The sequence below is a fragment of the Caloenas nicobarica genome, chromosome 2 (assembly GCF_036013445.1).
Source record: "Caloenas nicobarica isolate bCalNic1 chromosome 2, bCalNic1.hap1, whole genome shotgun sequence".
NCBI lineage: Eukaryota > Metazoa > Chordata > Aves > Columbiformes > Columbidae > Caloenas > Caloenas nicobarica.
In genome coordinates this window covers 71,539,153-71,565,896 of record NC_088246.1, presented here as the reverse complement: position 1 = coordinate 71,565,896, position 26,744 = coordinate 71,539,153, and the positions used below count along the sequence as shown (strand labels likewise).

Below are 26,744 nucleotides of genomic sequence, written 5' to 3'. Positions count from 1 at the left end.
TCAATGTTTTGAATAAGATGGCATACTGAATGTGCAACAGGATTGACGTATTACATTTTGCAAAACCATTAGCACATTGTATTGCCAGGTCAGTTTGTAGATCGGCATGGATAGGAAAGGTATTTCAGAGGGAGCATGAGAGTACTTCGCTATCTTTTAACGCCACATTTAACTTAAAAATTTAATGATGGTCTTCTTGTTTGAAGACTGATTTACTTTCAAGTCCCACTCTAAAATGGCAGGAGTGAAATTTTGTAGCAGTAAGTACTTCATTTTGTGAGATATGCTTAAGTTATCTAAAAAGCCTTGTCTGCACTCAACAGGGGGATGGACATCAGCAAGCTGTGTATTGCCCTTGAATGTTATTTTGACATTATTTCAGGAGTTGCTGAAGAATTTGGCCTGCCCTTGCTTGTGTTTTACATACATAACGTGTACTCACTATTACGTGCTGAACATTAGCCTGTGATACCATGTTTGTGAGTGGTTTTAGGCAAAGTGGCTCTGAAAATGTTTAATTAGTTGCTGGAAGTCTAGTATATTACAGGAGATAGAAAAACTGTACTATGGGGTTTGATGCCTTGAAAGCCTTTGTATGCATAAACTTATTTACCGTAAATGCGGGAAAGAGGAAGAGTTTGGCGTTTCTATTATCAGTTATGTTTGGTGAGGTTGAAATACTGTAATGAATTGGGTCTTACTATATAGAGAACACCTATAAATACAATAGACAATTTTGTGCCTAAACTGTATATTTAAATCCTAAATATAAAACGTGTGTTATCATACTCTGGTAAATCTGGTAAGTTGTACTAATGGTCTTGTAAAGACCATCTGTTGCTATGGGAAATGTATTTCTTGATCATTCTAATTTTGAAAACTTTAAACTTCTTGTCTGTGAGGTTATGTCAGAGTTTTTCATCCTGATGCCATGTAGGTTTAGCTATCATTGTACTTGTTAAGTAAAAATGATCAGTTTAGACTAAAGGTTTCCCTTACTGGAAAAGAAGAAGAGTCTGGGCAGCATTTCAGTTAATGTAGTTCTACATACTGTTTATGAAACTTAGCTGCAGGCATACTGCATAAGTCTTTCAATAAAAATAAATATTTACGGTACTTAGAGTCCCTTCTTAGATTAAGAATGGACTCCTTTAAAACTGCCTGCAAAGTTGTAAGTGAAAGTCTCCCTAATCTTACACTGCTTGGTTTTGATACTGATAGATTTCTGTCTCCAAGTGTAAGGCTGAATGTATGCTCTGCAATTTACAGCACCAATCAGTGATCACTGCTGAGGATTAACTAGCGCCTAATTTAGCACTTCGTACAAGGAAGGAAGAAACATACCTTGTACTTCATGCTCTCTTTTCTAACGTCACTGTGAACAAAGCTGGAGAGAAAACCATTCAGCATCACAAGGATTTAACCTAGTGGGGTAGACACTGACTTATCTATCAGAGCATACCCTGGCTTTTTGCACTCAGATGGAAGTGATAATGATGGGGTAAAGGTGTGCAACCAGTGCCAAAATGTAAAACAGCACCTGAATTTCCCTGGGGTGTTTATTCTAAAGCTAACTGGACTCAGGAAAATAACGGTCACTTCAAGCAATAAGAAGGAAATACAGTGGTGCCTGGAATCATAATATCTTCTTCACGACTTTTAGAAATGAATCTGCCCTAGTCCACTTGGCTTAAAATTGTTGTTTTTCAAATGTTACATGATTAATTGCATTCCTGTAACATATTGTTCATATTAAGTCATAAGTTTTATTGTCTTTTTTCTAAATGAAATATCAAACTCTGCTGTCCTAAGTCCAAACTGAAACCACTTGCTGAATAGCAAAAGCAGAGTTAGTTTAAGCCAGTCTGAGTCTGTGCCACTGCAAGAGGCAATCACGTCATGTTACCATTTCTATTCCTGCGTGAGCACCCCTGCAGCCACGGGGTGAGCTGGACCTGCCCCTGAGAGGTGGTCCTCACTGCCACAGTCTTATCGACAGATTTTTGGCTGGATCTGTTTGAGAGAGCCCTGATACAGTTTGTCACTTGGCTGCGTGTATGTGCCAGCACAGCAGCAGGGAAGGGTGAGTGGAAGAAGAGAAAGGGATGGTCTTTTTGGCGGCAGTCCGGACACAGAACGGAGGAAGTTTTGTTTCTTCTTCCTGTTGTCTTGGCTGCCTGATCTTGCTCTCTCTCTGGGCCAGTTCTGGTGCACTGAGCCAGTTGAACTCATTAGTCCAGCAGAGAAACATGTACTTTTTGCCAGATTAATGGCTTCTGCTAGTTTGGAGAGTATCCCGCGATACACCAGAGCTGGCACGAGGTAACTGTGGAGGATGGAGAGAGCACGAAAATTCCTTTTTGATGGCTGGAAGAGGTTAAATTGATCTGCTCTGTCTCAGTGAACTTCACCATTAGGTGCGTGTTTTCTTTTTGAGGACTTACTATTTGTATGTTTTAATAACTTGAAGCTTGAAATGGGGAGCAAAAAATCTGAGAGGCCTGGAGGAAAAAATCTTGATACTCTCAAAGGTGTGCATATAGTGAAGTGGAAATTAGGTCTTTTATCTGGTTGCATATTTTGCATCTCTTGACAAATTCATAGTAGTGTATGACCTTTATAATTTTTTTAGTATGTCCTGTGTTGTATAGTGGGATTTACTTAAACCTTTCAGACTGATAATCTCATTTACAAAAATAGATGTTTTCCAGTAATACATCATTGCTGAGTACTCTTGCCAGCACTTTCCTCCTCCATTGCTATGTGAAAGACATGAGCGGGAAAAGCATCCTATTCCATAAATATTTTTGGCCAAGAAATCATCTGCTTTTAAGTTTGGATGTCAAACTGTGACCGTAACTTAGTGACTTTTTCTTTCTTTATATAGATCATTTGAAGAGATTATATTTTAAAGTAGTAAATTAGGACACTTGTTTGTTTACTTATTAGTATTTCTATCTGCAGATCTTTTGCTTAGAGTTGTATCTTGAAGCAATATGCCTTGAGTAACTGTGACTGTCGTTACTGTTGCTGTGGCGTTTGTATACATGGGATATATTGAGCGGAGCTGCAGACAGGTTGATGCACAGGATTTGAAAAGCCGTTATAAATATCTGTTCCTAAGCTAACGGCTCTTTTCGGCTTTTTTTTGTTGTTGTTTTGTTCTGCTTTCCTGCTGATATTTTATGATGAGAATAGAGTATGAATGCATTTAGGATGAGCTGACAGCCGTGGGTACTGACAGCAGCTCTCAGACTGCTGAAGTCAGTCAGTTAAGGACCAAAACGCATTCACTGACTAAAACGCTCCTATGCGCAGTCAGGATTGCCCTTTGGCATCTTCTGCCCTTCCACGATACTAAGTCTGGTGCCTGTCTGACCTGTAAGAAATGAGTTATGAGCGTTAAAGCCGTGTGCCAGCACCACTGCCTCCGCTCCCAACTCGGCCCTGGAAACTGGAAGAGTTTTTGTGCAGTAGCATGTTCGGTGTAGCTGTAGTGAATGAAGGTGTTCAGGAAGGGACTGGTACAAAATTGTGACACGAGAGGCTTGGGATCTGAGCGGTCTGCTCAGATTTTGCTAGAGGAATAAGCATGTTAGAATTGTCCTGTGTTGCGTCTTCTGTATTTCACCTCTAAAGATGTGTTTGCATCGGTGAGGTGTGTGGTATCCCTGTCAGCCTTCTAGAAGGATCAATGATGCTTGTGTGGGGAGATGGTAGTGCCAGGGAACCCAGGATGGACAAAATGCAGAGGTGGTGGTGCAGGAGCAGTAGAGGGAGGGTGCTCTGCTGCTGGCAGGGCTGGCTTGTCTTGCATATGTAGGCAGAGACAAAGGGTGTTCAAACCCATGTGCTGAAACTGAAGAGTTAGAAAACTAAAAGTTAGAGTAAAATTAAAATGCCAGATTTAAAGGTGATATAAGGCATAGAAATGTCCTAGCAGGAATATGCAGTGTGCATGTTTAAAAGTGTAGCTGCTCAGTTGTACCTTAACTGCCTGGCTTGGACAGGAATCCAGTCATGGTCCTTTATTGATCAGTTTTCAGCTGTGATGGGCTGGTAGGAGATACCATAAGGATTTTTTAAAAAATTGTTGTGTGTGTGTGTGTGAATGTGTGTACCTGAGATGCGTGTGTTATTTCTAGGGGGAGGTATGGGGTATGGGTGTTTTTAGCAAGGTCTGTATGTGATGGTGGCTTGTTTATAATGCCTGCCTAGTTCTTTCACAGTGCCTTTAATCAACATTTTCATTTTGCAGTCAGAAAATGGAGGTGCACTTCCATATATTTTGCTTTTCCTTGCTTTGTCACTAAGCCAGCAGTATTCTGGAGCGTAAAACTATGCTTCTTGTCTTCCACTGTACCTCAGCCAGATGGAGCAGGCTATTAGTACTTGCTACAGTATGGCTGCACTGAGCGAGTTCCAGCTCCTGGATTGATTTGTGAATTTACTCTGTGATACCCAGCTTAGTCGTAAAGTTCTGATGATGTGGAGAATGCCAGCAAGGCTGCCATATGCCAGAAAGGGTCAAACCATTCTGGTTTTAGATATAGATGGTAAAAGTCATCTTGGTTAATTATTGGTGTAGCTAGATTGTCCAGTTACTTACTTGGATAACTAATGATTGCGTGTTCTCTTTTCTGGATGCCTACAACATCTTCCATCCTGAGTCTCAGGTAGCTTTCAGTCCTGGGATTTCTTCAGCCAGAGAATCATACAGGCCTGTTCTATGGCAAATAATATCTATTCTCTGATGGAGAGACACTCTAGCAATACTGAATTCAGTTTAGCTTTTTGGAAAGAGCATTGCCTTGGATGCAGTTTGTGTCCCAAACATTTGCTCATTTTGGCAAATTTTAACTCTTGTGAGTTCCTGATAAACTTTTATTCATAGCAGCGAAATACTTGCCCCCAAAAAAGGGGGAGAGTGTGTCACAGGGAAAGGTGGAAAGAGTGGCTGGGGATAGGGTAAGGTGAGATGCTTCATTGCTGATACTGTGCACCGAACTGTTTGCAAACTCTGGTATTACATGCAGTTAGTAGTTTTTGTTGGAAAGCCAAGGCTTAGTATTTATGTAGAATAGCAGCAAGATCCTGACCATGGTGTACTTGTATGCATCTTAGTGTAGTAATTGTGATGGATGTGTTTATTATGCTGTATTCTGTCAGGTTTAAACTCTCCCTACATATTTATTCTGTCTTTGCGCAAGTAGAAGATGAAATTAGAGATCATTATGAAAAATGTCAAATTGTAAATTAATACCACTTTCTGTGAAAAGGCTTTTTGTTTCCTACCTTCCCTTCCTCCTCTTTCCCCGCCCCCTCTTAACTCCAAATTCAAAGTTGTCCAATTTGTTCATAAATTGTGTAAGTTTGTGTTTGCATTAGCATGTATAAAAGACTTCAATAAATGATTTGGGCTCCTATTTTAATTCGTGTGCTAAATTTTTAAAGAAAGTTGAATACAGCAGAGTTCCTCTTGTTTCAGAATAGATTACTAGACTGTATCTGTTACATGCTCAAAGAATATTTTCAATTTTCTACACCTGAATAATAATTTTGACTAGAAAATTTTGTTTCCTAAGCTCAGAAAAATATTTTAAGTACCTTGGCAGAGCCTTTGATACGTGTGTTGGCAACGGACAACGGAGTTCAACAAAAATCTGTTTAACTCTTGCTGCTTTTCAGTTTTCGAAGTGTTGAAATTGCTGAGTTAGCTGTCACGTTTGTTTGCAGCTTGCAGAGTTTAGCAGCTGGTTCTGTGGCTGCAGGCAGTGTAAGGAGGAGGGAGCTCCGTGCTGCGAGCGTTCTGCTGCGCGAATTGAGATTTGACAGGAAAGTGTGTTGAAATTTTGAGGGCATGATGGGGAACCAAGTGACTGCGTAAAACAAAAGGGTAAATAAATATTTCGTAAATGTAGAATGTAAGCATTGCAAATAATTGGTAAATGTCAACATGGAAATGGCTTTTATGTGTTCAGTAACTGCAAAATATTAATGTTTGGAGATCCAAAACTTTAACGTACCATGAAATGAAATTTGATCAAATTTGATCTGTTTCACAGTCCTGTAGTGAAGCATCTGTTATTCAACTACAGCTGTGTTTCTTCCAGGATTCCTTTCAGGATACCCTAACTGTTCAGAGCATAACGTTTTTTTTAAGTACATGTTGTTACTGCAGTTTAGCATTAGAAACCTTAGAAATATCTAAGTTCACTGATCTTCTCGGCTATTGCGGTCATCTCACTATCACTGTAGATAGCTGCTGAGCTTCTGGTTTTGGTGGTTTTTCAAGTGAGGATGTGAAGAGGAGGAGTCCTCAAAAAAGTATGTACATCAGGAGTTATTTAGAAATACAATTTCCTGATGGCCTTGTGACTTGACAGGCCTATGGTGAACTTTGGCTGAAATTCCAGAATTTTGAACATTGCTGAGGTCACTGGGAAGTGCAGAAACTAATGAGTTAGTAGTAAATCAATCTTAGGTGAATTTTTGCCCTGCATGTCCCAGAGTTCTAGAGATCCTATGTCAAGTATCAACTCGCTCTACCTTATTCTTGTTCTGAATATTTGCTATTTAATGTCTGTTTTCAAGGTCTGTGCAAGCTTTCATCCCAGCAAATGCTGTTGACTGTGTTTCTGTAATTAACCAAGTATTTTTTCTTTCAAGCAGGGAATCATTAGCAGAGTGACAGAATCAGTGAAAAGCATTGTACCAGGATGGTTACAGAAGTATTTCAATAAAAGTGAGGATGAATGTGTAGATACAAATGAATCTACAAACCAGGAAGAGAATCCAGTAAACTATCACCATGATTATGCAAATGAAGATACCATAATGATTGATGGGCGGATCACGCCTGAATCAGCAAGAATTAATTTAGAAGGTATGTGAAAAATCATTTAGTATTCTGGCCATCTGTATTTATTCACAGATTTCTGGTTTTGAATCTAAATTTCTAAAGGAAGCTGGAAGGACAATTTTGACAATTTTTTTTTTTTAAAAAAGAGAACAAGAACAACTCTCCCCACCTCCCTTACCCCCCCCACCCCCCCCAAAAACCCCAAAGTAAACAAAAAAAAGCCCAGCAACTGTTTGTGAAACTGTCTTAGCTTTAAACTCTAAACATAATTATGAAACATACTGGAGGTTGTCTTACAGGTCTTAGAAGTCATCAGTTAACTTCGGATAGTTAACTAGCCAGGTGCAAAACATTGATAATATTTATTTGCAACTGTTCTGGGTCACATTTTCCTTTTAAAAGGTCTGGAATGCAAATCTATCTTATTGCCTGAGGTAATAAAACATTAATTTGTTTTGTTGTCCTTAAAACAAAAGGCCCCATGCTAGAATGCCAGGGGAAAATTCCTTTTCATGTCCTGATTTTTTTTTTTCCTTTAGGCTTCTTCAGTCAATTTAGTAAAGTTCCTTGTTAGCTTAATAGAGAACTGGGGAGCTTGGTTTATGACATTATTCTTTTTTAAAATATTCAGTAACATTAAGGTGTGTGCATGGCTAGCATGGGGTCTTTGAAAATCTATTTGGACCCTTGGCAAGGAAGTTTGCAACCCCTTACTTTGCCATACGAAAGATTAATCTATGTTTTAAATCCGGTGCCTCTGACTAACTGTTTCTGTAGTTTTCCTCTGTAAATTTGCGTATACTCTCATTTGAGTTCTTCTTAAAGTAGCAGGTTTGTAGAACTTAATTTTTAATAAGGATAGAAGCTTTATGTAAGCACATATACATAACCATCTGTGTAGAAAGTCAGTTGCTTCTGTTGTTGGAAGAAAGAAAAATAATGAGGAAATATTTTTGTCACCCATGTAAGGAGTTCTATTGCTTTCTGTGTATCTGTGGCTTGAGAGTAAGTCTGGATAAAGGAATAGAGAAGGTCTTCATGAATGAGGAACACATGTTGGCTTTCCTGAAGAACTGTGTGAAAGGACCTTTCAGTAAGAACAGCTGCACGGCAAACTTTCTGACTCCAAGAAATCAGGAGCAGATGGACACACTAGAGCCTTTAGTAGCTTGCGTTGCAGTCTGTGGATGTTGAAGGCCAATCTTTCTCGGTATAGTTAAGAATAAGATTTTGTAATGATTATTACTATTACAATTGTAGAAAGCCTGTTTCATCAGCTCTGAGATACCAATGTGCTAGAGCCTGTATTCCTTTTCTTGGCCAGCCTTCAGGCTGATAACTCTTTATCTCAAACAAAACAGGCTTTAAAATCTATCAGTGCTTTGGAGACCTAATTACTGAGGCTGTGGTGTTATGAAGATTGAACTAGCTCGTTTAAGCTTCAGTGCAAATATCAAGAGGATAGTGACTCAAAATCATGTTCATTCCCAGAATTCCTGAGAGAGACTGTGGACCTAGGTGGATATCAGGAAAGATATCCATTAATAGCTCTTCTGTTTATTTAGCAAGTTGTAGCTGTGAGACCACCTCGTGCAGGACACTGGCAGTGTTTACAGACCATTTGGTTCGTGAGGAAAAAATACCCATCTTGTCGCTGAGGCCAAGATGCTTACTTGTCCGTTGTGGAAAAATCTCAAAAGTTAGTGGATAGGAGATTATGTTTTATCTCGGCGCTGGTGAGGCTGCACCTCGAATCCTGTGTTCAGTTTTGGGCTCCTCACTACAAGAAAGACATTGAGGTGCTGGAGAGGGTTCAGAGAAGGGCAATGAAGCTGGTGAGGGGTCTGGAGCACAAGTCTGATGAGGAGCAGCTGAGGGAACTCGGGCTGTTTAGCCTGGAGAAAAGGGGGCTGAGGGGAGACCTGATCGCTGTCTGCAACTACCTGAAAGGAGGGTGTAGCATGGAGGGGGTTGGTCTCTTCTCCCAAGTAGCAAGTGATAAGATGAGAGGAAATGGCCTCAAGTTTCAACTGGATATTAGGAAAATTTTTTTTGCCGAAAGGGTTATCAAGCACTGGAAAAGGCTGCTCAGGGAAGTGGCTGGGTCATCTCAAAGACGTATAGACGTGGTGCTTAGGGACATGGTTTTATGGTGGACTTGGCAGTGTTAGGTTAATGGTTGGACTCAATGATCTTAAGGGTCTTTTCCAACCTAAACGATTCTATGATTCTATTTTTTCCCTGTAGTATGATCTGATGTGGTAGAACTGTGGAGGTTGGTGCCAAAACAAACAAAACTCCCCCAAAACCCCTGCAAATACACGGTTTCATGTTATGTATTCAGATTAACACCTTTGTAACAAGATTGTATAAACTACAGCATTGTCTGTAACTTGCCATGTCATCCCAAAGTTTTTAAAGCTTATTGCAAGCTTTATCTGTCAGAGGAAGGAATTCATACATGTTCGATATAGTGAAAGACTTGAGCATGGGGTCAGAATTTGGTGTTGTAAAACCTCATAATTAACTACTTCTCAATGTGACATTAATACTTAGTATTGCAAGCAGTGTTGCTGTTGTAATCAGACATTTGGATTGAAACCCTATCTGGGTGAGGAACAAGTTAAATTCGGCTTCTCTATTTTTGTGCTTAGAACTTGACAATAGTATGACTGTTGATCGAAAACAGGTTTTGGCTTCTGTGAACTTGCCTACAGGAAAGCTAATTGTCTCCCTGTTCTTGTTTAGAACCATCCACAAGTAGATCTGCATTGAACTTCTCAGATGTGTTAACAAGGCCCTCTCTTCATCGGAGCCATTTGAACTGTACCATGTTGGATTCCACAGTACCACACTGTCAGCCCTCTACATCTTCTTCATTTGGCATTAGCAGTCCTGGACTGTCTCTTGTAAAAGAAATAAAAGATTCTACCTCTCAGCATGATGATGATAACATCTCAACGACGAGTGGCTTCTCCTCTAGAGCATCTGATAAAGGTGATAACTTTCATGTTCTCTAAATGGTTTTTTTTGGTAACATGAGGTACTTTGCATTTTTTAATATTGCGCATCACCTTAGTAAATAAAGTAGGTGAATGTCAGCTTTGGATGTTAGAATTAAATTTTTAGTATTTTAGAAGTATAGAATCCTGTCACCTTTTTAATATAACCATATTGCAAAGAGATGGTGCTGATAAAAACACACATTTAGCTAGGTGATCTTTTAAATCTTGAACTGGGATAGAAGAAACAGAAGATGACTCGCTGTAGTTTGACAGCTAGGTTGATTGCCTGGAAGAAGGAGCGACTCAGGATGTCTAACTGACAGCTGGCTAAATATGAATAAATAAAGGTGACACATTGAAACACAAGATGTCCTCCTGTGTTTCCACCAGGAGTCAATAAAGAAGCTATTCTGCCTGAGCAAGTTTGGGGCTTCTCTTCTGGTTCTTCTTGGTAGAAGGTATCAGTTGTCAGTACTGCCATGTATTTTGCTGAATTCTGTAAGGAATGCACACCATTTTAAAGTAAAAAAAAAAAAAATAGGTGGTCTCAGTGAGGAAGGGCAACCAGCAGGTCTGCAGCTTTTGGTAGTCCTCCATATAAACAGGAATTGAGGCATGCTTAGCAAGTTCTCTGGAGAACACATTTTTACAATTCAGAGTAGATGTTGCCAGGCTTTAGCAATATAACCTGAGTTTCTGGTGTGTCTCCATAAAACATACATGGAAAATATGTTGTTAAGTCTGTTAGTTCAGCCTTCGGGGAACTTTTCAGGTTCAAAATCTCTACAATTCTGACCTGTGCTGGCCTCTGACCCTTTACCAACATAGAAAAGCTTCGTATCGTTATAGAGGCACCAGTGGTTTATGCGTTCCTTTTTATTTTACCATGGAAGAAGAGAAAATAAAATGGCTCTGCATTGGAAGCATACTATAATATTAACTTTTTGTGTAGGCTTTTGAAAAATTACTTAAAGGTAATGTATTTGCAGTTCTGTGAGCAGTTTTCATGCTCAGAGTTGATACTTGGTTTTCGTAGCATATGTGAAATTGATCTGTTTGAAGAACTCTGAAGGTAAAGAATGCTAGAGAAATGAGCGTTAGGGGACTTTTTTATTCTGTAAGGTTTATTTTTCTGTATTAAAGGACTCTGGAGTTAGTGTGATCTTTAATATTGAAGTTCTCTGTGTGCATAAGGCATTTACATACAGTATGTCTCATTTTGGCAGATATCACAGTTTCAAAAAATACTTCAGCACCACTGCTCTGGTCCACAGAGGCTGAAAGATCTCATTCCTTCTCACAGCATCACGCAGCCAGCTCTAAAAAACCTGCATTCAATTTATCTGCTTTTGGATCTCCTTCTCCTGTAAGTACTGCACAGTCTTAATTTTAATCAGTTTGAATGTGTAGCCATTTTCCTAACCACTTATCATAATACCTTTCTGTAGTCACTTGGAAACACATCTCTCTTTAAGACAAGCCAGCTGGGGGATTCTCCGTTTTACCCTGGAAAGACCACTTATGGTGGTGCAGCTGCAGCAGCAAGGGAGACAAAGGCCCGAATTGCTCCTTATCAGGTATGAGAATAGTAGTGTGGTGTGAGGGAAAATGTAATTGAAAGACAGAATGGGTAGCACTGCCAAAAGAGCTGGAAGCAGGGAGCTGAAAATGTGGCCGAAGTTCCTATTTTGCCCTTTCAGCCTACAAATGTAGAAAAGAACAATTTGTGTTTAAATTATTTTTTAACAGTTTACGTAGAAATAATTGTCATAATGCACAAGAATGACAATAGCTTCTTAGATTCTGGCTAGTTGTTTGTAGTCAGGATTTCCTCCGTTGTCAAGTCTTTAAAAAAAATTCGATTTTCTGCCATCATCTACCTCTGACTGTATTATGTGAAAATAACGTAATTAAAACCAATTATGGTATAATTTTGAAAACTTGTGGTTTTAGTAGCAAAAGCTACCTGCCTGATACTTGTCTGTAGATCGTCCGCAAGCATGCCTACACTCATGATATGAATATAGTGTATAAGATGGTCCACTCTTTACTGTAATAGTGTCTAAGAGGCAACTGTGCTGATCCTTGGCTCTTCTGTTACCTAGAGGGAGGCACACAGTCCTAAATGCAGTCTCAAGATAAACAGTGAAATGCTTTCTATTTTAATATCATTCAGATAGCTCTTGAAAAGTTACTTGCTCCTAAGAGTTCTTCGTGTTCTGAAGTGAACCAGCAAATTAAAAATGCTGACAACTCTCAGTAGCTAGAGTTGAATCTAAAAAGGAAGTCAATAAAATCCGGCTTGATTGAAATGTGTTCAAATAGAAATGACCTTTATTTAAAAAAAAAAAAAAAAATCAAAAGTCAAAAGGAGCTTTATTTAAGGAACTGGAAATAAAAGTTTGCTGAACCTATTCTGGCAGTCTGTTTCTACCATGGAACAAGGGGACCCATAAGTTCCTGACGTAGGGGAAACCTTGAAAACTTGTGGTTTGTTCTGACTTGGAGTTAAATCAAACTTCAGAACACTCAGAACTTCCTGTAAGCTAGGAGCCCTCTTTGGTCAGCTGTTTAGATATTTTACAAAATAAATGTGGATTATGCTGAAATGAGGAATCAGAATACTAGGCTTTTAAAGGAGAGACTAGCTTGCTTGTTGCTGCGCGCTGTGGATTACAGCGAGTCTCGCTTGTGTTTTTTACATGCTGTATGATCTGCTTCCTGTCTTCACATGGCAGTGTGGTATGCATGATGTGGTTACATGAGGAGTTGAACATAATTTTTTTAAAAAGTCACACTGAAAGAAGTTTTTTAAGATTATATTCAAAGTCATGTGGTGCAGATACAACAGTTTCCTTTTTCAGTGTAATGTTTAGATCTGTTACGGTTCAAATCAGATCTTTATCTTTTTAAAGAGAGTTAAAAGATCTGCAGTCAACTGTAATCTTGAGGGAAGGGAGGAAACAAGAGAAGCAAAACTAGAAATTCCCGATGATGATTGTGTACGTGGTTTTAAGATGGTACGCTTACACCATAATGAAACTCTGAGATCTGTTTTGTCACTGAAAGTATTTTCTGTAGCACAAGCCTTTGCTTCAGTTCTGTTTACCTAATTACTGCTTCAGAGGCCCTACAGGCCTAACATCTTCCCTTTTAGGACCTTTTACATTTAAATCGTTCTTTTGTTTCTTATCCTGTGTGCAATATGTGTGGGGCCTCACTTAAATGAGGTCAGTAGAGTGTATTTTCTTCTTCAGGGCTTGAACGCCCAGGGAGTGCATTTTTCTCTGCCATCACAAGGGTATTAGCTGAACCATCAGTATAACCATAGGGCATAAAATACATGCATGTGTAAATCAAAATGAAGCATCGTAACATTTGCAATGCTAATTTTTCAGCCACCAGTAAGAAGACAAATGAAAGCTAAACAAGCAAATGTGCAATCCTATGGTGTGACAAGTTCCACAGCGCGGCGCATCTTGCAGTCATTGGAGAAGATGTCAAGCCCTTTGGCGGTAAATGGCACTCCTTTTAATCTGTTTTATTTCATGTGTTTGAAAAGCACAGTAAAGGTGCTGGCATAGGATGAAGATCTTCCTGATGTGGTGTCCAGTTTAATTTATTGCACTGTTTTTTCAACAGGATGCTAAAAGGATTCCATCTTCTGTTTCTAGTCCACTGTCTTCTGTAAGTTGATCACAGAACCCCCATGTTTTTGTTGGATGGAGCCCTCTCTTAGGAAAAAAAATGTCCTCTAATATTTAGCCCTTGTTTTTTTTTTTTTCTCCCTTAGCCTGTGGACAGGAGTATACTGGATATTACTAGCTTCCAATCCAAACGAAACCAGGTAAGAACCAGTAACATCTTAAGCTGAGATAACTTCCTATGCTTTATAGCTGTTAGAAGACGTCACAAACCTCAGTGACGGCATACACAGGATTTCTAGTTAATATTAGCATTATGTGAATTCTGGTTGTCTTGGCTGTGTGAAAATTGCTAAAACTGTCTTTCTACCCACACTAGATGAAGGACTGTAAAGATTACTCAGGTTAAGAATTATGTTATCTTTATGCGGTGGTGTCTTCATAAGTCAATCAAGAACAACTTCTCTAGAACACGCAAAGTAATTTTATCTTGTCATGCAGCTTGGGGTTAAGTTGCATGATAATCTTTCTGTTTAGGAAAGCTTTCTCTTGCAGAAATGATCAGAAATATAGAAATATTGATTGAGCTATCATACAGATCTTGTGCAGATTTCCATGTTTATTTTGAGGAGAAAAATGATACTCATGTTTTTTATTACTGCTCAAAGGAGAAGGAACCTTGTTAACTGTTGTCACTTCTGTAACCTTATGTTCCTAAATCCCTATTTGGAGGTAACACTGAACTGGTGATAATGCTATGTTAAATCATTATTTCCTTTGTTTTTATTAAAAAAAATTGCAACTAGTAATGTTTTTTAATCACTTTTATTTTGGGTTTCATTGAGTTTATTAAATTGTAAAACCCATAAAAGGCCACTTTAAGCCCAGGCAACCAAAGGAACAAAAGTGTGTTTTTTCTTCCATGCAAACTTTTCATCTGCTGTTTTAATGCAGAAGTGGACAGAATGTCTCAAGAAGTTTGTATGCTAATGCATTGATTAGAAGTAGAATTAATTTTATAGTCACTTCAGAGTTTACAAGCATCTTGAATTTCCTGTACCATCTTTTAGCGTATGCTAAATTACAAGAATGTTGCAAAGGAGAGCATATCTTTTTTTTTTTTTACCATAAATATTATGCAGATAATTGAGGACAAAGCTGGTATGGATTCTCAGTTAAATTGTGGAACTACACCTGTGATGAGGCATTAAGAAAGTTCTACCAGATTTGCAGCAGAGAGCCTGATGTCAGTCAGAAGCGAATGTTGCATGCAGCTGTCACTGGGTAAAAGTAGAGAAATTGTCCATTCATAATACTAGAATTCATAAAGTTTGGCAGGGGAAGGATAGCCCTTGCTGAGAAGGGGAGGAGAGGGCTGTGTGTGCCAAGCAGAGGATTGTGTGTTTTCCTTCTAAAGCAAACATGGTTGACAGAAGACTTCAGCGCTCAGGCAAAACTTCTGCAGGTATTTTTGGTGATATTTTTGTTATTTTGAGGATCTGCCCCAGAAATAATAGCTCTTAGTGTATTAAACATCTAAATGGGTGACTTTTATTTTTTTATTTGTACATTCCCATCTAATTAATTTTATATCCTTCTACTATAAGATCACCTGCCTAGCGGGTGAAGGGAAGGTGGTACATGTAGTTTTTCTGGATTTTAGTGAGGCTTTTGATGCTATCCCTCACAGCATCCTTAGGGAAAAGTTGTCCAGCTGTGGGATGAGCAGGTAGATGGTGCGCTGGCTGAAGGGCAGAGCTCAAAGGGTTGCAGTGAATGGGGCTGCATCTTGCTGGTGACCGGTCATCAGCGGTGTTCCTCAGGGCTCAATTCTAGGGCCAGATCTGTTCAGTATTTTTATCAAAGATCTGGGGGCAGGAGTTGAATGCACCTTTAGTAGGTTTGCTGATGATACCAAACTGGCAGGTGCTGTTGACTCTTTTGAGGGACAGGAGGCCTTGCAGAGGGATCTAAAGAGATTGGAGCATTGGACTATCATCAATGGCATGAAATTGAACCAGAACAAATGCCACATTCTGCACCTGGGATGGAGTAACGCTGGGCACCAGTATAAATTGGGAGAGGAGTGGCTGGAAAACAGCCCTGCAGAAGGGGACCTGGAGGTGCTGGGTGACAGCAGGGGCAGTGTGAGGCAGCAGTTGTGCCCTGGCAGCCAGGAGGGCAAACCCCATCCTGGGGTGCATCAAACACGGCGTCGCCAGCCGGGCAAAGAGGTGATTGTCCCGCTGGATTCCACACTGGTGCGGCCTCGCCTTGAGCACTGTGTGCAGTTCTGGGCCCCACCGTTTCAGAAGGATGTGAAGGTAGTTGAATGTGTCCAGAGGACGGCAGCAAAGCTGGGGAAGGGGCTGGAAGGCATGTCCTCTGGGGAGTGGCTGAGGACACTGGGCTTGTCCAGCTTGGAGAGGAGGCTGAGGCACGACCTCTTGCTCTCTCCAGCTTCCTGAGGAGGAGAAGTGGAGAGGGGTGCTGGGCTCTTCTCCTTGGGATCCAGTGCCAGGATGTGTGGGAATCGCTCAAAGCTGCATCAGTCGGGGGAAGTTCCAACTTGACATGAGGAGGCATTTCTTTACCGAGGGGGTGATTAAACCCTGGAACAGGCTTCCTTTATAGGTGGCTGATGCCCCAAGCCTGTCAGTGTTTAAGAGGCATCTGGGCGACGCCTTTAATACCATGCTTTAACCTTTGGTCAGCCCTCAAGTGGTCAGGCAGTTGGACTAGTTGTAGGTCCCTTCCAACTCAACTATTCCAATTCCAATTCTATTTACATTTAAAAACAGCAATGGACGGTCCTTTACTCGTTCACTTACTGTGAACTTGAATAAAACACGTTTTACTCAGGGTTTCAAAGTGAGTATAATAATTATTAGAAATATGTACTTTTATTCACTTCATAGGTAGTACAGCATGAATTTTATTACCAAGAGGTGGAAGATACTGGGAAGTTAAAGCTGCATTGTAAACACAGTTTTCCATTTATACTAGTTTAAATAATAATGTGCATCCTCATTCTAATTCTTCTGATCCTTAAGACTGCAGATTTTGGGGTCTTTCTTATTTCACGATTCAGTTAAGTCAGTTTTGCAGAATATGCGGTGCTTTCTGTTAAAAATTAACTCTTGTCTGTGAAAATGCTTTGACAAGGAAAGTCAAACCAGTATTTTAAGTGCATCTGATGCAAATCTAAAACGTTGGAACATATTTTAATGAATGAGACTATTTTTAAATTGTTTTACAACTTATTTACTTTTTTATTTTTGGAAAGTGTAACTTTCAAGGAGGAATATGTAGGAAAAATGAAAACCAGAAGCTTATATAACCAGCTGCTTAACACTTTGAATGTTAAATTAATAGATTAAGCCAATGAAAAAATATCACAATGCGGGCAGAGAAAAGATGGGAGCATATTATAGTAACATGAGTTATTTTGTTTATAGTAACACAAATTATTTTGTCTATGAAGTTAACTGCCAAATTTTGAAATAGGATTCAGTCAGACTTTGGCTACTTCTGTAGCTTTTTGGATTTCATAACTGGTTTTCTGGTGTTTTCCCTCTGCAAGCTAAATACTTTCAACACTTCCAAATAATTTTCACTGGGTGCTGAAACTGATGGGAAGTTTATATATAGTTCTGTAACTTTTTCATCAGTAAATGCTGCGGTGATTTGGGTTGGTGTGCAAGGATAAATTGATTGCTGCTTCCTTTTCAAAGATGGAATCACAGCATCCACCTGTCCAGAAACTTGTGACCCCGAAGGCCATCTCTCTGTCAGTGAGTCGGACCCAGTATTTTAAACCTTCTCTGTCTCCAGCTGCTGATTCCGGCAAAATTCACCAGAGGGTGGATACAAAGCACAAAGTAAGTAAATTTTCTGGTCCTTATCTGCTTTTTACAAGCTTGGAATGTCTCTAACCATTTATTCTACTAAGTTGCTCTTTCTTGGCAAAGAGTACTGATGGTATGTTTGAGGTAAGCATTAAGACAGTGGGAGTCATTGTGACGGAGATACTTTGAGGTTTTATGGATTTAATTGTATTTTTGGAACAGTAAGTGGCTGGTGGTTATTTTCAGAACATGATGATGTGCTATTGGGTCAGACTGTTCTCAGTGAAAGAATGTTAAAATACAGAAACAACATTTTCCTTTTTGTGTGCTCTTGTACACAAAGCTGTCTGTCGATGGTGGAACATGCTGATGTTGTATATAAACTCTTTCAGGTGAGCTACAGGCTCCAAGTGAGATTTCTGACAATAAGCTTAATTACCTGTTCTGATCACTTTGGTGTAGATGAAGTCCCTGATAAACTTTCCTTAAAACAAGATTGACATCTCTTTCAGAAAAAAAGCACCTGTGTTTCTAGTATCAATCTGGATGTAAAAATGGCCAGGTGTTAATTCTATGGGCTTTTTACCCCAGAGATCAGAGTGTATAGTCATAGTGCTTAGGGAACAAGCTTAAGTAGACAAGTTATACTTAGTGGTATTAAAAAACAAAACAAAACAACAAACTACAAGTAGTGTCTTTGCTTTGTGTATATATATAAATACATTCAGATAAATCTTGAAATAAATCAAATTTAACTTGCAGGGCATGAGAGAGAAGAGTTTTCCTGCAGAACAGCGAGTAAAACCATCTGAAAGGTATGACGAATCTATTAACTTGAAACACTTGAAAGAAGAAAGCTCTCTCCTTTGTCACTACAGTCTGCATGCCTGTCTTCTTCTGGAAGAGCAGTAGTAGTTCTCAGTAAAGGGAGTTGAAAACACAGTGAAAAAATTGTGCTATGAGAGAGTTTAACCATTTGTGCATCTTGATGTTCATTAGGGGACAGCTATTAGTTTCAGCTTTTTATTTAATTCCTTGGAGTCTGAAAGCTTTGTCCTAAAGGAATTCTTTCTGAAAGATTCTTTATAAGGTGAAGTGGCTTACTTACACTTCAGTAGTATATTTAGTTTTTAATTTTTTCTTAAAAAAGCAAAAACTTGGAGGAAGATTGTTTTTTAATGTTCATTTTGTGGATAAGTCCCTTACCTGCTCTGTGAGTTTGCATGAGAAACAGGCACGCTTTAGAATCATCTGAGGCCAAATGCCAACTTCTCTCTAAAACACAAAATTCCGGGAGAGTTAATAATTGTACTTCTTGAGGAGTTTGTCATGCGTTACAGTGCTTGCTTGGTTTAGGGAGGATGACTTCACCTCCAGATAATATTGATGGCTGTCCCTTCTGGGCAGTCTTCCAGTCTTTTGGGTATTGCATGAATTAAGACACTTTGTATTCAAAGGATACCTTTTTTGGAGGATTTGTCCTTTTCCAAGAACAGCAGGGAATCATATTTTGTTGTCTCTGTTCATCTTCCAAGCATTTCTTATGTTGCCTTGGGCATTCTTTGGCTTGCAAAAAAAACCCCCAAAAAACAACCTTTTGTTTTGGCATCTAATAGTTTGACTTCACAGCAACACCTTTTCAGGAATGTAAAAGATTGGCTCTAAGGTTTTGGCATAGGTGCAAACAGATGTTGGGTTTTAATTGTGGGTTTTCAAACTGCTCTATATTTTCTTTGATAGAACTCCTTTCTTCATGAAGAAGAGAGATCCAGAAAACTGATACTGCTTTTTATTTGATTCACAAGTTTTACTGCTATGTTCTACTTTTGTCTGTAGAGTAGATGGTCCTTTTTAAAAAATTCTTTTACAAAGCCAGTCTCTGGTGCCATGTTCTGGAGCAGGAACGTAACACTGAGAAGGGGCAGCTGGGCAGAGTCCCTTCATGTAGTTAACGTGTAGTACTTTGGTACATCTCTGTTTGGCCTACCAAGGTCTATTTAGTTTTTAAACCTGGGTCAGAATTGTATATTGGACTTTCTTCCTAGAAAACAGAAAACTCTCTTTGCCCCTTAGAAGCTGACAGGTGTTAAGAGAAAGGAGGGATATGGGCTATTATAGGCAGTCTGTAATTGTCTGAATAAAGCTCTATTTTGACATGGGATTTTTTTCAGAATTCAGATTGATTGTCAGTTTGGATTGGAGAAAAGTTTGAGCATATGGCCTTAAGGATCTGGCTTCCTCTCAGTGGTTACAGTGCTGAGCAGACTGTTCACATGTATGTGACAAGTTTAGACCAATTCTCTTCCTCAGTCTTCTGGAAACTTGACCTGGTGTCTTCCAGTATGGTCAAATGTACTTTTGTAATGACTGACTGCTTGGCTGCAGGATAGGCTTTGATATGGTAATTTTTTCCAGGGATGCTTCATTTTGATGTCATCCTGCTTTTTATTGTTGTTATTCCCTAGTTCACTTATGGTTTAGGGTGTGGTGTCAGTTTTTTGGGCTGGTTGGCTTGTTTTGAGGGGGTTTTGTTGGTTTTTCTTTTTCTTTTCCCCTTCCCACTTGGATTAGGGAGTCTTTCTGGTTTGGATCTCAGCTTCTGTAATGAACAGAGAAATGCCTTTGTATGCCTTACAAAAGGGATCTGTCTTCATGTCTGAAAAGAGTTGTGGGGTGTTGGAACACCCAAACACCTCTGCTGCTTCTGCTGGTGGTTCCAGGAAAGCCAGAGCTGCTTCAGAAGCTTTTGCTGTATTATCTTGCTGCACGAGTTTAAGCCTCTCTGTTCCATAAGAGCTGGTGGCAGCATTTCGTGTGCAGCACACACACGTGTGCTCCTTCTTCTCTTCATATGTATTTTTAGTTGTTCTTTTATGTCCCTGCAAAGATACTTGCTCATCACAGAATCACAGAACTGGCAGTCAAAATTTCCACTGTCTAGGCTATTAAAAGAAAACATTAGAAAATAACGGTCTATATCAGTTCTTCTATTTCAGGGCTTCTGGCTTAGTCATCGTTCCTTTATGGATGTTGTGACTGTTCCTTATGTATGTCCTGCTCATTGCTGCTCTTATTAATGCAGCTTTTGTTGTTTACATCATCAGATACTTGCCAGCATTTAGCAGCTTGTGAAAACAGTTTATTCTGATGAGAATACGTTAGTTGTAGGACTAATAGTGGTTATAATAGCTTGAAACAATTAGTTGATTTTTTTTTTCTTTTTTTCTTCCTCTTCCTCAACCTATGCGTTGTTACTCTATGCCAGCAATTTGACATACCCCAAGTTCAGTCCTCCTGCATCCAACGGTCTGTCTTCAGGAGCAGGTGTGGGTGGTGGTGGCAAGATGAGAAGGGAACGAGGAGTACACTATGTATCAAAACCCGGACAAGAAGAACAGGTAAGGGACTCTGAGGTTAATTGCTCCCACTGAGATTACTGAAGTAACTGGCTGAGTATGCCCGATGTGTTGCCTCATAGTAATTTATAATAATGCCACTTCCGTTTTGTGGGTTTTTTGCTTTGGGTTTCAGGGCAGGCTCCAATGTATTTATCTGTTTAAGTGCCTCAACTTCAGTTTTATATTTTTTAAGTCTTTAGTCGTATTATCTCGGAGATGTCTCATACTATAAAGTTTCTCATTAGCAGTTGAGTAAGGAATTTTGGTGGAGCTTTGTGTAGTTTTTATAAAGGACTGATGTTTGAAACAACTGCCAAGTAAGTAAACCAAGTTTATTTAATTTGTTATTTCATATTTAAGTCAAGTAGAAGGATGCAGAAGACAGTGTTCTGCATGTCTGCTAATGATCATTCACAATTTTTGGTACTTAATAAACTCATTGTGAGGGGTTTTTTTCTTGTTTTAATGGTAAAAGTCAATTTTATAAAACTATGGTCATGACTATCCTGAAGATTATTTTCCTGATTGGATGTTATGTAAGCTGCCTATTACTGGATCTTAAATGACGATATTTTAAATCAGTCGTCTGGCTGATGCAAAATGAAGAAATAGTAAATACTGGTGAATGTTTGTATTAGTACAAATGGTCTAAATATTGAGGTCTAATAGACTCTTCAAAACTGTGAAGTACATGTAAGCTGTAGGGTACATTAAATTTCTGTAGTAACAACTTAGATCTCTGCTTAGTCACTTCCAGGTAGATCTGAGTACTACTGTGCAAATTGTGATTAGATTGGCTATTCCCATTTAAACTGTAACTAATGTAATCTTGATAAGACCAGATGTTTTTAGAATACACTGGTTTCTAAGTTAGAAATTTGCATCCTGATACATGATATAGACTAGATTTACCAGAGTATGATCTTCTATGCCACTAGTCAGTCTTTCTTTGTTGGCTTTTTGTGCTGTGGTTCGGTTTGGGGTTTTTGGTGCTCTCAGGAACCCACGTACTCATTTAGATGTTATCTTTTTCTAAGTTCACTGCAGTAGTGACTTGAGAAACTTTGGCAACTGTACTGCCTTATTTTGCAAGAGGAACACTTTCTCATTTGTCTTGAGATTGTACTCTTAATTGAAGGGATGAGAGGATAATAATAAAGGATGATGTTTCTCAACATCTCTAATAACTGAAGTACAGAAAATAAAAAGAAATCTAATCTGTGCCACTCTCTGTTCTGCACAGGTAACAATTTAGAGCTAACTTTCAGTGTTCTTACTGGGCAGGTGGTGAATGTAGTTTCACATGGAAACAGGTCTGCCATAAAATGACCTGGCAGACTGAGGTGAGGAGGTTAGGATTCCTTTTGAAAACTTGCTTCGTCTTAGGCTGTAGATCCCTCTGTTGTATTTAAGTTTGTTAGGAAATTAAGGGTGAGTCAGGGTAGGAAAGCAGTATGTCTTGTAAAAGAGAAAAATTAAAATTGACAATAATTAATTTACATCCAGGAAGTGGAGGAACCAGTGCTACCGAAAGTACCCCTACCCATCAGTACTGCATCACTGCCTTCGTTCAACTTTAGTTTTCTTGCCAGTAGTTCTGTCTCATCGTCACCAAGCACTGTTTCAACAGCAGTGACGAACAAGGTAAAGCTTTGTGGTATATGGTAAATACTTTTTTAGGACATGTAAACATTTGGTTTGTTGCATGTTAACTCTTTCCACAGTGCTCATGAAACTAAGCAACATTAGTTTATATTCTGTTGAATAAATTGGGGTTGTATTCAGTTTGGAGGTGTAGGGAGGCATAAAGTTTTTGATTTGGCTTCTCTCCATCTTATACTGTGCAAACTTCTGGTTAGCATAATTGTATAACTGCTTCAAATGCTATGGAAATTTTGTTGGTATTTTCTGCCTATTTAAATTGTTAAATTAGAGGTACCATTAATGGTCATATCAGCTTAGTGTAGAAAACGAGCCTAGGTTGCAATAATTGGAATAGTATTGCAATAAAATAAATATTCATCTGTTCCAGACTACTTGAAATATTTTTGTATGTTTTGATGCAGATATCTGCTTTAACAGGTTGAGGTATTTGCTGGAGCTCTGACTACAATTGAGCTGAGTTAGTTTAAGGTTCTTAAGCTGCCTGGTCTGCTTTTCCATATATTTATTATATTTAGAAATAAGTAGCATCTCAGTTTTTTCTCTCGGTTTATGAGATTTGGTTTTGATGATATTGTGGTATATCCTCACTTGCAAGCTTAATTTTCTTTTATTATAACTCTTCTCTGTGGATTAGAAATAAATATCAAACATCAGATTTCCCAGCTTCACTGGAGAACATCTGTTAGGTAGTGAATTCAGGTAGCTGCTGTTGTTTCACCAGGGTGTTTTGCTTTCAGATATAAACCTTAATTCTTTTGAAAATACAGGTACAACCAGCAAGTAATGTTGGCAGTCCTGTGTTCAGATTTTCATCTCCAATTGTGAAATCTACTGAGGCAGAAGTGCTACCTCCATTGTCTGTAAGTAAATTAAATAAAGCTCAATATTATCTCAAGCCTTTAGTATAATATTGCAGAACAATGAAGCAGAATTGGCCCTGATAACAGGGAAAATAAATATATAGATTTATGGCATATAATTTGTCATCCAGCATGGATACTAAAAGTTTGAAGACTGGATTTCAGATTTTAATTTGTGTGTGAAATTTGATTAAAGTTTCTTTAGCTTCAGAATCTGAAAAATCTCTCTTTTTCATAGCAGATTGGGTTTACATTTAGTGTTCCTGTTGTAAAATCAGCAGAGCTTTCTGGATCCAGTGATACACCAGTGACATCCCTACTCACTCTAGGTAACAGAAATTTTAGCATTTCAGATCCGAAGTGCTGATTTTCTTCTTTTGTATATTAAATAGTAATTCTGTCCATTCTGAGCATATTAGCAATTCCAGGCAAGGTGTGGTTTCAGTGACAGGTCTCCTTTTGACCAGATTGTAATTATAAACTGTTGTAAACAGGGTAGAATCTTGAAGATTCGTGTATAGGAAGTTGGAAATTTTTGCTTCTAGCAAATGTGAATATATTTTAAGTGGATCTCTTTGTGAAAGATGTTTTTGCTTTTGTTTTTTAAAGATACCACCACTGTAAACAGCACCAGCAATAAGAAGGGAGAAAAAGAAGAATACAATGGCCCCTCCAAACCTGCAAAGGTCTTAAAGGAAGGAAGTGTGTTAGACATTCTAAAAAGCCCTGGTGAGATACTGAACTCCTTTTAAAAAGATTCTGCAAAACATATGCTAGCGTATAACTGTGTCGATTTTTTAAAAAAGACAGCACCACCACAACAGCAAAACTGCTTTTTCACAATTAATGCAATATTAGCTATAAATATACTACAAACATAGGAGAGCATTATGTTAAATGTTGCATCTGTTAGGGTGGATCTCCCCTTCTATTCTAAGTGGCATTTATTGCTGCAAGAAAAACTGCAACTTCAAACCAGATGCATTGATTCTACTATGTGTGTTAAGATGTAACTGTAAATGAAGTATAAAGAGGATTAGTCAAATAATCAGTGTTTCATTTTAAATAAATACACGCTTTACAAACATTCCTCTTCTACCGTCATAATCCCTGGAAATTAAGAATAGTAAAGACAGTTTCATTCCTCAAGATGTTTCAAAAGCTGCAAGTCTTTTGGCGTTAAACAGGTACTGTGGATTCAAACCTAAATTTTCAGCAGAAGTGGGCTGTTTCTGATTTTTATTTTTAAGCAATTGCAATTGTTTTCAGCTGTTTAATAAAGTGTCTATGTGTAGATTTTTTTTTTCTTGTAAGGAAAAGGATTTATTGAATTTGATCTTTTCCCATAAGCCTGCAGTTGCATCAGGACTTTTTTTAATGAAGTGACAAATTTATGGACTTCTTAAGGAGACAGCACCTTTTTATATTTGAAAGAGCTAAGTGAGAGAAAATACACTGTGCATTTTGTTTAAGGAAAGACCTATGAGTGAAGTGACATTAATTTTCTTTATCAGTTTATGAGAAGCAGGTTCTAGATCCACACTGTTCACATACTCCACTTCTGATACAAAAAAACCCACAAAAAACCCCAAACAAAACAACAGAACAAAAAAAATATAGACTCTTCATTTTACCTTTGCAAGTAATTTGAGCTGCGATTTAAGATGCATTGCCATACCATTCTCTCTAGTGTTTCCATATTCATGGTTCTTGTTTTCTGTTAAACTTGGCACCTTTAAATAAGGAGTTGGCCTGTGTCCAGTGCATTTTGAACAAATATTATGGATAACAATTGTTCTGTTGTCTTTATTACTTAATTAATATTCATATCTGTTGGGAAATACCATGTGGATTGCTGTGCCAAGTAAGTATGAGTCATCTACTATGGCAGAAATAGCTTTAGGAATTTGATTTGATGGGGCATCATGTCTTAAAAGGAAATAGGATTATTTCTAGTCCGTGACAGTCAGCTTTCAGTACTGTTTGTTCACACTTGTATTTACCAGTGAAGATTTGTATCTAAAACTTCCTTGGAAATGAAGAGTAAATCAAGCTTTAAATAAATGTTCTGTTGTGTCCCAGTGCAGCATATGAAATTTCATCCCGTTAGATAAGATTTCCAGGGACTTCCTCTTGCACTTAGTTGGAATGTGTAGTTGTAACCTTTGGCACTTGGTTTAAATTTATGCCATCTAATATTATAAGTAACTTACATGTGGTGAGGGTACTGCTTTATCAGTGAGATCTCTTCCTGTTTCTTTTTTTTTCTAGGCTTTACATCTGTGAAAACACACTCCCCTGCGCCTGCACAGCCCGTTACAAGCACAGAAGTCTATACAAGACCTGCAATAAGTAGTTTTTCTGCGGGTAAAGACACGTCTAAACAAGCGTCCTCGTTTTGGCAGTCTGACACACATGACCCGTGTCTGCAAAATGAGGCCACAGATGACAAATGTGTAACATGTCAAGCTGCTAAAGTGTCAACAGTCGAGAGTACAAAGCAGGCAATAAGCTCAAGTCCATGTGTCACCTCTAAGGCAGCGGTCCCTGCAGCAGGAACGTTGGGCTTTGAAGACAAATTCAAACCAGCACCCAACACATGGGACTGTGATACCTGTCTGGTCCAGAACAAACCTGAAGCTACAAAATGCATAGCGTGTGAGACGCCAAAGCCTGGAACAGGAGTAATGCCTGCTCTGACATTGCCAGTGGTCGCAGAAAACTCGGTGACAGTGACGTCCTCCTCCAGCAGCACTGACACAACAGTCACTCTGGGGTTTGGAGACAAATTTAAGAAGCCAAAAGGCTCTTGGGACTGTTCGGTGTGCCTTGTATCAAATAAGGCAGAAGACAGCAAGTGTGTAGCTTGTCAGTCTGAGAAAGCAGGTATGTTCTCCTCCTTTCTGTTGTTTCAATCTCAGCCTCTGTGCATTCTTTACAGAATAAAAATACATTGCATATAAAAAATCTTTTCAGCAGCGTGGCTGTATGCCAGACAGGATGGATTAGTGCCTGTCTGCAGGAATGGTTACAGGCAATTCTGAGGTCTCAGCCCAAATTCCAGCCTGTCACATGAATTAAACTGGTAGTGAAATGTATTAGTGCAGAGTGGCATTGAAGCACATATACCCTGCTTTGCAGCTGGTGAGGAAAGATGACTAAACTGGATGCCTTAATTAACTTAAAACCAATTTACTCATTTTCATTGGGGAAAAATGTGAAGTCCATAGAAAGAGTTAAAAATTACTATGTTTTTTCTGTTTCAAAACATAAGTAGAAACAGTATTTGGAGAACATGGCCAAAAATGTTTCCACTCAGCGTTGTGTGCTGTTGAGCAAAGGTGTGAAGCCAGATTTCAAGACAGTGTCGTCTTTAACTAGTCGTCTTAAGCTAGAACAAACCTGTATGTTCAGCTATGACTCTGAAGGCCAGGGGTAGCCTTCCAGAACATGGGTGACCTT

At 38.8% G+C, this 26,744-nt stretch overlaps 1 protein-coding gene across 3 annotated transcripts in view; it reads left to right on the top strand.

The window, feature by feature from the left end:
- The window catches only part of NUP153 (nucleoporin 153), a 46,147-nt gene that overhangs the window by 9,065 nt on the left and 10,338 nt on the right, over window positions 1–26,744 (top strand). The window contains exons 2-16 of one of the 3 annotated variants that reach the window (XM_065627209.1): window positions 6,673–6,886; window positions 9,611–9,859; window positions 11,094–11,233; window positions 11,316–11,444; window positions 13,266–13,382; window positions 13,510–13,554; window positions 13,661–13,714; window positions 17,246–17,392; window positions 18,122–18,174; window positions 20,625–20,757; window positions 22,264–22,401; window positions 23,190–23,282; window positions 23,521–23,611; window positions 23,892–24,011; window positions 25,554–26,168. In XM_065627209.1, coding sequence (XP_065483281.1) covers window positions 6,673–6,886; window positions 9,611–9,859; window positions 11,094–11,233; window positions 11,316–11,444; window positions 13,266–13,382; window positions 13,510–13,554; window positions 13,661–13,714; window positions 17,246–17,392; window positions 18,122–18,174; window positions 20,625–20,757; window positions 22,264–22,401; window positions 23,190–23,282; window positions 23,521–23,611; window positions 23,892–24,011; window positions 25,554–26,168 — 2,338 coding nt within the window. Of the gene's footprint in view, window positions 1–6,669; window positions 6,887–9,610; window positions 9,860–11,093; window positions 11,234–11,315; window positions 11,445–13,265; window positions 13,383–13,509; window positions 13,555–13,660; window positions 13,715–17,245; window positions 17,393–18,121; window positions 18,175–20,624; window positions 20,758–22,263; window positions 22,402–23,189; window positions 23,283–23,520; window positions 23,612–23,891; window positions 24,012–25,553; window positions 26,169–26,744 lie in introns of all 3 variants that reach the window. The other 2 variants (XM_065627210.1, XM_065627208.1) reach the window with 2 other exon arrangements.